Here is a 12,028-nt window from a genome sequence, read left to right as displayed (position 1 = left end):
AGAGCAAATAAAACTCTTATAAACCAATTTGCAAAGGTTAATTCAGTAATATCAGAACCCATGAAATAGGCGCTCACAACATGCCAGATGATGAACACAATCTAGAAATTGTAATGCCACAGCTTGTACATTTAGCTTGGGACTGACAACAACACTGGGGTGATGGGGTTCTTATGCTCATTTGCACCTGGGAAATTGTGCGGGGTTAAGATGTTCACTTGCACAACAAAGTCCAAGACAGTCTTTTAATTTTTCTCATCCATAACCATTAGTTCAAAAATACACAAAGAGAAAAAAATGGATTGAGGAGGGCCCATTAATCCCAAGTCACTTACCCTCTTTTAAACTGTCTTCTGTTTTATATAAAGGGTCCTAATAATACAAGCCTATCTATCTGATGGGCTTTTGTGTGATAACATGGAAATTTTGTGTATTCCTATATAAATACCCGGGCTTTGAAGAAGTATACATTAATTTATTCACTTATCAATTATGTGGGTAAATGAGCAGAATGCACTTTCCTGGTGGAGGAGTTGGGTGGGTACACAGGTGGCACAGATATTCATTGTCACCTTCACACATGATTTAGCTACTTGTTCTCACGCTGACAGATAGACCTAACTTTTTTGACAATTTCACCAGCATCAGAAATGAGACCGTCAACATTAAATACTGCAACAGGATGCCACCTCAGTGTGCCCTAGAACACGGCCACATCAACGACCTGAAATAAACCAAGCCATTTTTCAAGCACCTCTTCATCTTTGTTTTTTTTTTTGAAGGTTTTATTTTTATATATATCTTTATTGATTTCAGAGAGAGGAAGGGAGAGGGGGAGGGAGAGAGAGAGATAGAGACATCAATGATGAGAGTCATTGATCAGCTGCAGCCCGCAAGCCGGGCATGTGCCCTGACCGAGAATCGAACCCCGATCGCCTGGATCCTAGGTCGACGCTCAACCTCTGAGCCACGCCCGGCCGGGCGAGCACCTTTTCATCTTAAACTTCTTTCTCGCCTTTGGAAGCTTCCTCGCTGTACCTCAGACATTTCAAACAGCCACTCACTCTACAAATTCCCAGCAATTTGTGATTTCTAAATATCTCATTTTACAGGCAGATTTGTCCAAAAAATACCTCCAAAATGCTTCATAAAAGAATTTATGCAAGAGAACAGCCTTGAACAGAGAATAAATGTTCAACATCTTCAGCTCTTTCTCTCCTTAATTACCTGTTTGATTTGTTTTAACTACTTTGGTTCTGTCTTATTGCCTGAAATAGAACAACCACAGCTAAGGATTACACTATTCCTGGTCATTAGGGAAAGAGTGAATTCTGTGCTATCCCTACCTTTCATTTGTGCAAGCAGCATTCACTGAAGGGTACTTTGAACCAGCCCACCACTAGTGCTATTGGGGTATTTGCACAAAAGAGACACTACCTTGGACTCTTGTAGTTTGGAAGTTTTAGATGAAATGTTTTCAGAGTTACTTTAGAAGTTTTGAGATGAAGATTTGACTTCCATTATTACATTTTAATGTCATCTTTGGTAAAATATTTAACCATTCTGAGCCTCAAAGAACAAATCTGTGAAAGGAGATAATTATCCTAGTGGCAGAAGTAAATGAAAGAATGTATATAAATCCCCTCTTTCAACATCTTGCACATAGTAGGTACTCAATAAGCGTTAAATAAAAAAACCCATCAAACTAATGAGGCAAGTGGCATGTTAATATTTACTTGCATGTCTAGCAAAGCTGTGGAAGGTGTTTTTTTTTTTGGTCTTTTTAATTTGACAAAGACATATGTGGAATTTTCATAGGAAATTAAAGGAAAGAATTATTACAAAGGTGAAGAAAACAGTGAGTTTATGGAGTCCAGGTTTCTTGATCTGGCCTATTGCCTCGCAGGTCCTGTTCTTTTCCCAGGACCGGGCCCTCTCTGTGATAAGATGGAATACACAAGACCAATAGCCCGAGAGTCATTTGGTCTGGTGACATTGTGAAGACGAGTGAAATGCTCTACTCCTCCCCAGCCTACTTTTTGGTCTTCGCTCTTGGTATGGGTCCCTAGATCACCCACTCTGTGCTCTCTGTGTGAATCCTGTCGTATTCTAGGCAGTCCTGAAGAAAGAAGGTGCCTTTTTGCCTGACCTTAAAGACCACTCTCTTTTTCAGTTAATCTACACAAGGAGGTGGATGCCCCTCTTCACTACCTTTAGACAGGGTGAGGGAAGACTGCTCGTAGGAAGTGACATTTTTGCTGAAACCTGAAAACAAGGGAGCTAATCAGGGAGATGTCTGGGAAGGAGTCTAAGCAGAGGGAGAGCTAAGGTTAAGATCTTGTGGGCTGAAGTTGTAGCTAGACTACCCGACGAAGACAGGAGGGAAGATGAAGATATGAAGTAATCAGGGCCCAGGTACAATCATCGTAAGTGATTTGGAGTTTGCTTTTAGCGGGATGGGAAGCCAGGTTTTATGTAAGTGTTCTTTTGATGACCTCTGGCTATCTTGCCTGAGGTCATTTCATTTTCAGTAAGCTTTGGAGCTAGTTCCCCTTTTCTGAGGTATTTCTTCAGTAATCTTTTCACATTTGGTGGCTTTGGTGGAGTCTACCTGCATCACATCAGCTTTCTCCCTGAGACATAAAGCTCCTCTTTCTCCTTTCTTTGAAAGTTTCAAGGCCCATCTTCCTCCCCTTCCTCCTCTCATCACCATTGAATGCACAGACCACGTTTCAGTCGTCTCTCTGCTGAACATTGTCGGAGCAGGGGTGGCTGATGGCTTCTGAAACTCATGATTTCTCTTCTCCCTTCTCAAGGAGACCATCCTCACTGTATCAGAAACTCTTCACACATACATCAGGAGAGAAGAGGGACATCTCTCCCAGCTTGTATCCACACCAGAACAAAACGTTGCATGACACCATCTTACACTGAAAAATCTGACAGGTTTTAAAGCATAGCTCTGAAGTGATTTTATAACAGATACCACAGAAGCTCTTTCGACTTTCATAGTCTCACCGGTTTTAAAGGAGAGTAAATTTTGTTTTAAACTTAGATCAAAACTGAATACAGAATTTAAAAGGCAAGTTGGCTTTGAGGTTGAATACAGAGGGTGAGATTAATTCCAATAAGTAAAGCCTCTTTCATCTTGTCTGTAAACCATGGGTAAAGGGAGCAAAACCCACTGTCCATTCAAATTATTTTACTTAATGGATATCTTATTTGAAGCTTATACCCTTCTGTGTTTACCTTATATCTGGGCCAAACTTTGTCTCTCTGTATCTGTCTCTATATCATTTCTGCAAAAGTTAAACTTGAACCACCTTTATCTTCAGCAAATTAATTAACTTGGAAAGAGTTTATTTCCTTTGCTCTGTTCATTTGAAAATGTAATTAACCTGGGACCCAAAAAGCAATGACTCTAAATTTTAACTCCTAAATACACTTTCATATTTTCCAACAGATTCATCTGAGGTGTATGTTTCCCAAGTTGTGCAAAAGGTTTTCTTTGAGATAAATGAAGATGGCAGTGAAGCTGCAGCATCTACTGGTAGGACAAAGGATTTCACAAGTCGGGAGGAGAGATTGGGGAGGCAATGAGCAGGAGGGTGCGGGCATTTGTGCAGTGCTCGGATCTCACTTTTCACTCCTGCTGTCTAGTACTCTATAGGAAGAAAAAAGAAATTGGTTGTATAAGGTGCTTAAACATCTCTGCAGCCCTAGCTTAATGCAAAAGGAAGGGAAGGAATTTAATTAGGAGTTGAGGCCTATCTACTGATATGTGCTTGTTTGCAAATTGGATTACCTGTCAATTAGCAGGTAGGACGCGTGAGAAAACTTTAGGTTCAAGTATAAAATCATGATTGTTCAGGAATGCTCACTCTTAAGTAATTGTATTCATTTCATGCTTCCATCACACCAAGTCAGTCCTTTGTCATTGATTCTTGTCATTTTCCCCATGGCAGTGGTTCTCAAACTTAGTTGAATATTAGGATCACCTTTGGAAACCTTTAAAAAATACTATGTCCAGTACATGGCCAAAAATAATTAAGCCTGCATGTCTGGAGATAAGATCCAGGCTCCAGCATTTGTTATCTTTCCCGAAGTGTTTCCAGTGTGCTTCCAGGGTTGAGAACCAGTGCTCTATGGGGGCCTGCAGCCTGGATTTGCTCTTGCAAGTGTAGTTCATTGACCAGCAGCCTCAGTGTGACTAGGGAACTGGTTAGACATGCAGAAGCTCAGGCCCAACTTCAGACCTCCTGAATCAGAAAAATGCAAGGTCTCCAGATGATTTGTGTGCACATTAAAGTTTGAGAATCACTCTTCTATGATACATTTCCTTGAACAAATGAAATTTTGATTAGTAACTATGTTGTATATGAGATATTTAAAAATAATTAGAGAAAAGCCTTAAATTCAATTGGAAACGAAAAAACAGCTTAAAGGAGTCCCTCATATGTCTATTTTATTTTTTTTAGACTATTTGGGTTGTAACCAATATGTAAAAGTTGTGCATTATTTAAATCGTTATGTTGATAAATTTTTATGTCTATGCAGATGTGAGTTTCTTGATTAATTTGTAATGTAGTGGCAATGGTTTTTCACATCTGGGTGTGACACAGTGGACCCTCATTTGGCATCTCCTGAAGGATTTTCTATTACTGTACTTAAGGAGCTTACATTGGAGCAGTGCAATATTTTAATTCTTAAAGAAACCAAAAGGTTGCATTGGTATGAGGTCACTCCCCATGTAGACAAATTTTACAGCTGCTTTTACATAGAACCAAAAGAGTTATAACAGATAATTATCTGATCCTTTCATTATATTGGTGAAAAACAAGCCCAGCAGTGTGAAGTGCCTTGCCTGAGGTCAGACTATGACTTTACAGCAGAGTTTGAACCGAATCAGTTTCCTAACTTCATGGTCAGAGTTCTCTCTGCTGTTGTCCCCTGGCCCTCACTTTAAGTCGAGAGTTCTCCAACAGGCTGTAACAGTCATTTAGGGATCAGCAGTAACCCTAACGTGTTACACCTCAGAACAGTCAGCATATTTTAACTTTCGGGCATCTGCTCAAGGGTTGCTTAAGAACAAAAAAGCTCAAGTGTTCACCCAAATGAAAATTGGAGTTATACTGACTACGATTTTCTGATTATCTCACTAATGCAGACATGGGCATGTATTCACTGGTAATTTTGGCAACATAGCCCTGATAATCCAAACAGGATAGTGCTATGCATTTTATGTTATTAAGTTTGTTTTATTGTGAAGGGGATCAGAATATGCCACCCTAAAATGTGCCACTTTGGCAGAAACGCTATTTTGAGCTGAAGGAAACTGAGAAACAAGAGATACAAAAAGAGCTCTCGACCCACCCCATTTGCCTAAAAGTAGGGCATAAATTTTATCACGGAAGATGGAAGTTGGCAGTAAAATGTGTCTGCACAGCAAACCTTACTGAATAACCCTTATCTGCCATTAATTTCCCCCATATATTTACCTTTCCACAATTTATACTCCTAGAAGTCCAAGCCTTTTTCCTTTGTCTAGTCACTTCCCCACAATTTACCACCTTTTGTAAATATGATACATAAGTGCTCAAGCCTAACCACTTCTTTAGGTATTCACCTCTTTTCTGTGAAGCTCCTGTGTGGATAAAAAAATAAACAGTGTCTTCTATGAATTTGTTTTTGTCACTTTAATTTGGACCCCAAACAAAGATTACAGAGAAATAGTGTTTTTGGGGGGGTTTTTTTTGTACTATTGTTTTTCAGTTCTGAAGACTCGTTACATTTTTTAAAATCTTTCTTATTTATTGATTTATTTTTGAGAGAGAGAGAAAGAGAGAAACATCAATTTGTGTTCTACTTATGTGTGCATTCATGAGTTGGTTCTTTTTTTTTTTTTTCCTTTTAATATCTTTATTGATTTCAGAGAGAGGAAAGGAGAGGGGGAGAGAGAGAGAAACATCGGTGATGAGAGAGTCACCGATCGGCTGCCTCCTGCACACCCCCGACTGGGGATGGAGCCCGCAACCCGGGCATGTGCCCTGACCGGGAATCGAGCCCCAATCGCCTGGATCCTAGGTCGACGCTCAACCGCTGAGCCACGCCCGGCCGGGCCATGAGTTGATTCTTGTATATGTTCTGTCTGGGGCTGGAACCCGAAACCTTGGCGTATCAGGATGACACTCTGACCAACTGAGCCACCTGACCAAGGCTACATTACATTTTTTTTAAATTATTTTTTCATAGGTCTAAAAAATTGTACAAAATCATTGTATTATTAGTAAAGGAAAGATCTGAATTGAGTGTAGAAATATTTAATCTATAAAGGAAAAAATTCAATCACAAAAATTCACCTACTCTAAATATTGACAAATGACACAATAGAGAAGCATGGTATAAATTATCATAGTAAATAATTGTTAAGGCAGCAAATCTCTGCTTCTGATCTCATAATAAAAACCCCAGACACATTGACAGCACAAATCCTAAAAGCTTTGAGCTCACAGAATAATTTTGGGAAGGCAAGTTAAAAAAATAAATTTCAACTCAGATGTGATTACGCAAGCCTGAAGAACAGAAATAAAGTGCAAACATATCTGCATAGGAATTAGACTTGAAACATTATAAGAATAAATCATATAATGTAAATAAAAAGTGAGCAGAAAATTGCTATTTAAAGATGAAATATTTCAAATGCTTTCACTAAATTGAATCTAGTATCTGAATTTCTTCTTCGTTGAACATAAATGTGAAGTTAGAATTAGCCCCTGACTGATCCAATATTTATTCTTCTGCTCTTTGGTTTTCAAATTTATTTCAAACTTCTCTGCATTTAGAAAATGGTAATTTTTCCAGATGTTAACTCCTCAAACAAGATAGCCTTTCCTGTCTACATAAAGTATTATGGATATATTTTCTTTACTGATTTTTAAAAATTTTTCTTTACGATATTTAATGTGAACATATAAATAATTGTTGTCTCTATTTTATAGGAGTACAAGTCCCTGTGATCATGAGCCTGGCTCAAAACCAATTTATAGCAAATCGTCCATTTCTGTTTATCATGAAGAATAACCCAACAGGTACATTTTTGGGGATTCCCTGGGGGAACTGTTTAGGTTAAGCACACCTATTCCTAGTTGCCGATTGCAATCTACATATCGGAACCACTTATTCTTTCCCTGGATATCTGTCGAGTGCCTGTTTTTTATTAGGCATTCTATTTTAAGAGATATCAAGGGCCTGAAATAGGGTAATGGTAATAATAGCTGCCAACATGGCTGTTACATGTGCTAATCATTTAAAATATCTTTATCTAAAGCTGTCATCATTCCAATAGGTTAGATATCTGACTAATAAAGACATAGAAGCTCTGACAGAGGTTTTGTCATTTGTCTACGTGGCAGAGAGGGGCTAGGTACCTGTTTGTCTCTGAAGTCAGCTCTCTAGGATGCTGCAACAGGAGTAGAAATGGGGAGATGTAGAGTTGTGAAAAGTTTCAAAGGCGGATTCCAAAGGGATAAGTGACTAGGCATAGGCTCTGAGCGGGAGGGAGGGGCCAAACATAATCCCGAACCTCCAAGTTGGTCATTTGGTGAACCATAGAGCAGGTAGGTACAAAAAGTAGAGGTAACAGTAGAGGACTGGATTGGCATTCGACACAGTGTCAACATGGGGAAATGCAGGCTGCCTGGGTAGATGATTCTGCACTTTCTCTTTTGAAAAAGGGAGATCAGGAAGGTAATACAGTGAGGGAACTTTCTTTAAGTTTATATTTAGGACTCCAGGCATCAGGATGACCATGTGAAGGTTGTAAACCAGAAGAGAGCAGAGATCATTGTTTATTCACTTCTGTATTCAGCCTAGTATTTGGCCCAGTGCCTTGCCCATAATACCAGTGTCCCTAGGGATTGAGAGTATGGACTTGGGTGTTGGACCTGGGCTCGAGTCCCAGCTCAGTTGACTGATAGTTGTAAGACAATCACTTACACTTTCTAGGCTGTATTTTCCTTATCTCCTATATGAACATAATATTAATACTCATCTCATAATGTTAAATGAAAGGATATATGAAGTCTATAACACTGTGTCTGGCACATAGTGTTTAGTATGAGCAAATCCATAAATATAATTGAGTGAATGACTGAATACAGAAAGGAGAATGAAAAGTTTCTCTGTGTAAGCTGTTTTACATGGAAAGGAGATGTAGTTAATTTCAGAATCTAAATTTGTTAGGTTAACTAAATCTGTTAGGGATTCTGATGCTATTGGCTCCCTAAAGGATATGTCAGTCTCTTCTTTTTAGGCCCCATGAAACTAATGGTGAGTGACTCTTCTGAAAGTTATACCTTGGGAACAGTGGAATAGTTTTAGATTTGCTGAAACTGCATGGACACAGCTTCAATTCGAGTAGTAGATGTGTCAGTGTTAAAAGATATTCTGAGTATGTCAATTGATCCATACATCTTTAACCTTTGGATAACTCTTATTTCTTACAATTAGTATGTAATTATTGAGCATGGAGAACAGAAAGAAATGAAGCTACATTGGGCATTGATAAACAAGGAAATAATGGCATTTAGAATAGTGATCTGTGACCCTCTGTTTCCCAAGTTGATGACTAAGGCCATGTAATAGCAATCAGTTAAGCAACAGTGAAATTCAAAACCCAAAATAAAGTCCTTATTTTTTTATTTGTGATAGGGCTTCACTATTAGACCTTAATGACAATTCCTACTGTTCTATGATCTTAATTGTAGTGAAACCTTCTAAACTAAGGTTACTCCCTTAAAATATTATTTGAAATGGATGGCCACTCATTTATTAGGAGCTGTAAATTGTTGCCATAAAATGTAGAATAGGCTATTATCTTAAGACAATACACATTCATAGATTTATTTAATTTTATCTCACAAATGAACTTAAGAAATCATTTAGATTAACCAAGATGATAACTCTATAGCATAGTAGACTACTAAGCAGCTTAATGCTCTACACAAAATATATTCATTTGACAATTTCAGAAGTGTGAGGATGAGTGATTTTTGTTCAACCAATTTTTATCTAGATTTAAGAATTGTTTTGGGTCAAACAATTCTCTTGGGCAAAATCCATACATTATTTGTATTTTTCTAGCAGGTTAGTATTATATTTTAGTATGGTCTTTCATAGCTCTTACAAGGCTGAACTTCAAGAAAAATAATGTTTTTTTATTCTTTTAAGCTGAGGATATAGGCCAACTTTACAGACTTTCGGAAAAAAAATTGTGAAAGATGCTACATGAAATGTGTCGTTTCTGAGAAAGTAGTGAATTATGATTTTGAAACTAACAGCACTACACTGTTTAAAACTCAGATCTTGAGTTGAAGGGAGAAACAGACTGCAGGGTATTTATTAAGAAATCTTTACTATTAAGCCATTAACATTAGTTGTGCTATTGTTATTTTAATATTAGGAAGCAAAAGTTGTTTCCCTTTTATGTAGATGTTATATAAAGACAATAACTAAAATGGGGACACTTCTTTAAGAAGGGGGCATGAAGAGAAAAATGGAAACAGTAATGATTTCTGCTTCATCCTATTTCTAAATCCATTGCTATTATGTCAAAGGAGATTTAACTAATCTTTCCGATTTAGTATTGAGTAGATTGGTGACTGCTTGATGGTTCTCCTAGGTCAAAGAAACAGATTGAAAAGGCTGAGACAAATAGCTTTTCTCTAATGTCCTACACTTTTGAGTGTTTAAAATTTTAGACCATTGTCTTCAGTTATGAATTTCTATAAAAGTTACTTTAAAAATTTCCTGAACAAATAATTCAGGTAAGAATTTTGAGGCCATAGAATCATAAAGATATAAGAGTCACTGATGATTCCTACTGAGATGAAATATCCTGGGAAAAGTTAATTATGCATCCCTATGTATCTGGAAAATAGAAATATTCATTTTCTTTATTTTTACAGAACTATTTTGAGATTTTTTTATTATTAGTGATTATAATTTTTTTAAAACTATATTGATTTCAGAGAGAGGAAGGGAGTGGGGGAGAGAGAGAGAGAAACATCAGTGATGAGAGAGTCCTCACTGATCGGCTGCCTCCTGCAACGCCCCCTGCTGGAGACCGAGCCTGCAACCCGGGCATGTGCCCTGACCGGGAATCGAACCGCGATCTCGTGCATCCTAGGTCAACACTCAGCTGCTGAGCCACGCCCGGCAGGGCTGATTATAATTTTTTATAAAGGCGTTATTAATTATAACTTTGGACAGAACAGGAAAGAATTAATGAAAAAGGTTTCTCTCACTGTTATTCCAAAGACATTGAAATATACTTTCCATCAACTTAAAAATGATATAAAACTTCTTTATCACTTTTGAAATTGGCCTTTATTACATATGACTGTAAGGAACTTAACACAACAATTGACACGGATCCATTCAGACCACTTGCCTTACCCCAGCTGGAAAGAAAGGTGAATGGATTTTGACGCGCCATTTGCTTCTGTCTTGTCCTCTAGCTCTTAGTCCCTTGTCTCTTGCAAACACAGGATGGCTGGAAATAGGTGTTTGCATTTATGCTGTAGACTATGTCACCTCCGTGAGGTTTTGAAGGCACTAGAGAGAGGAAAATATTGTCTTTAGCAGTGAGCTTTGATTCAGAGCTGAAGATCTGAGGAGCTGTACTTTTAACCCTAAGGGCTGTGTTACATGCATAAAAAGAGCCTGCTAATGCCTCAAATTTCAAACTCCGCACGCTCATCACTATTTTATGATGCGGCGTTTGCCTGACTGAGTCCATTTAGAAGAATACCTTTCGGTCCCTTCATCTTTGCTTTCCTGTATGAAAAATAGGACTAATGTATTTTTCATGACAAGCTGTTGTGGGTGTTAATTTACTTTACAAATTACCAAAAAATAATTAATAAAGATATAATTATGTAATTTAGACAGAGAGGGCTTTGCTGTTAGACATTGCTTATTTATCTTATAGAGAACAAAGGCTAAATGATTTGTTAAAATATTAAGAAAAGCTTATTATCACCAACATTTTTTTCCTCCAGAAATTCGTAAAGTATTTTTTTCCCCTTTCCTAGATTCATTTTTGTTTATGGGACGAGTGACAAATCCTGACACTCAGAATGTGAAGGGAAGAGATTTAGACTCACTGTGAATGAAATGCAGAGAGAATGAGGTGATTACTGGAAACGAGTTCATTGTCAAAATATTACCATCTTGCAAATCTGTTCTTTATATCTTTTTCTGTTTTAAACTGTGCCTGTGTTAATGTGTATTAACATAAACCTGCATTAATGAATAAATGAAATTATTGATAAATGAAAATTTATTCAATGTTTCTATTCTTTTTGTATGTTTTATAAAGCCTATATGAATCAAAAGCAGTGAACTTGCATTAATATTATTATTAATATGTTAGAACAATCCTGTCTAAGATATTTTAGATATCAGAGTCTCTATGTTGCTAAAAGACTGCACTAGCTGACTCCCAGGTATAACAGCGTTATCCAGACCATGGGGAAGTAAGGGTCCCATAGAGTGGGTGTTGTGTGTTGCGTGGGGGTGCTACTTAAGATGCAGAAATCCAGTATCTATGACAATAGATAAACTTTGAGTTTTTTGCTAATCCTAATTTGGTATTCTCTGTGTTACATGTAATATTTGCCTTGTTTTAAAACCTTTGGGACATATCAATTTTTTTTTTGTTCTGGTTTATGGTTTAAACATGTCTTGGAAGTAGAAACATTGAGAACTTTTATAAAACTTTCCTGTACGTCAAAATGGCAGTTAAATTAGTGTGATTCAGGAGGCTGACCTTCCAAGCTTTTACAACATTGAGCTAAGAAAATGTTAGAGTGAAGACTGTAATCTATAAAGATTAAGTGCAGAACCCTTCCTCTGAATACCCTAAACTGTCAGATGGAAATATCTAAAATAATACTACATTCCAATGACTGGATATAACATGGTTCACAGTTTTTCTATTTTCATGTTAATGATGTAAAGTGTCTTT

General features: G+C 37.4%; 1 protein-coding gene across 1 annotated transcript in view; it reads left to right on the top strand.

Annotated features, from left to right (window-relative positions):
* The window catches only part of SERPINI2 (serpin family I member 2), a 28,636-nt gene extending 17,293 nt beyond the window's left edge, over positions 1-11,343 (top strand). The window contains exons 8-10 of the mRNA XM_081138477.1: positions 3,464-3,550; positions 6,999-7,088; positions 11,094-11,343. Coding sequence (XP_080994603.1) covers positions 3,464-3,550; positions 6,999-7,088; positions 11,094-11,170 — 254 coding nt within the window. The 3' untranslated portion in view covers positions 11,171-11,343. The remainder of the gene's footprint in view (positions 1-3,463; positions 3,551-6,998; positions 7,089-11,093) is intronic.
* The last annotated feature ends 685 nt before the right edge of the window (positions 11,344-12,028 follow it).

Source organism: Miniopterus schreibersii (assembly GCF_964146895.1).
Source record: "Miniopterus schreibersii genome assembly, chromosome: 5".
Lineage (NCBI taxonomy): Eukaryota > Metazoa > Chordata > Mammalia > Chiroptera > Miniopteridae > Miniopterus > Miniopterus schreibersii.
The sequence above is the reverse complement of the archived record's forward strand: the minus strand, read 5'-3'. Positions and strand labels throughout refer to the sequence as shown.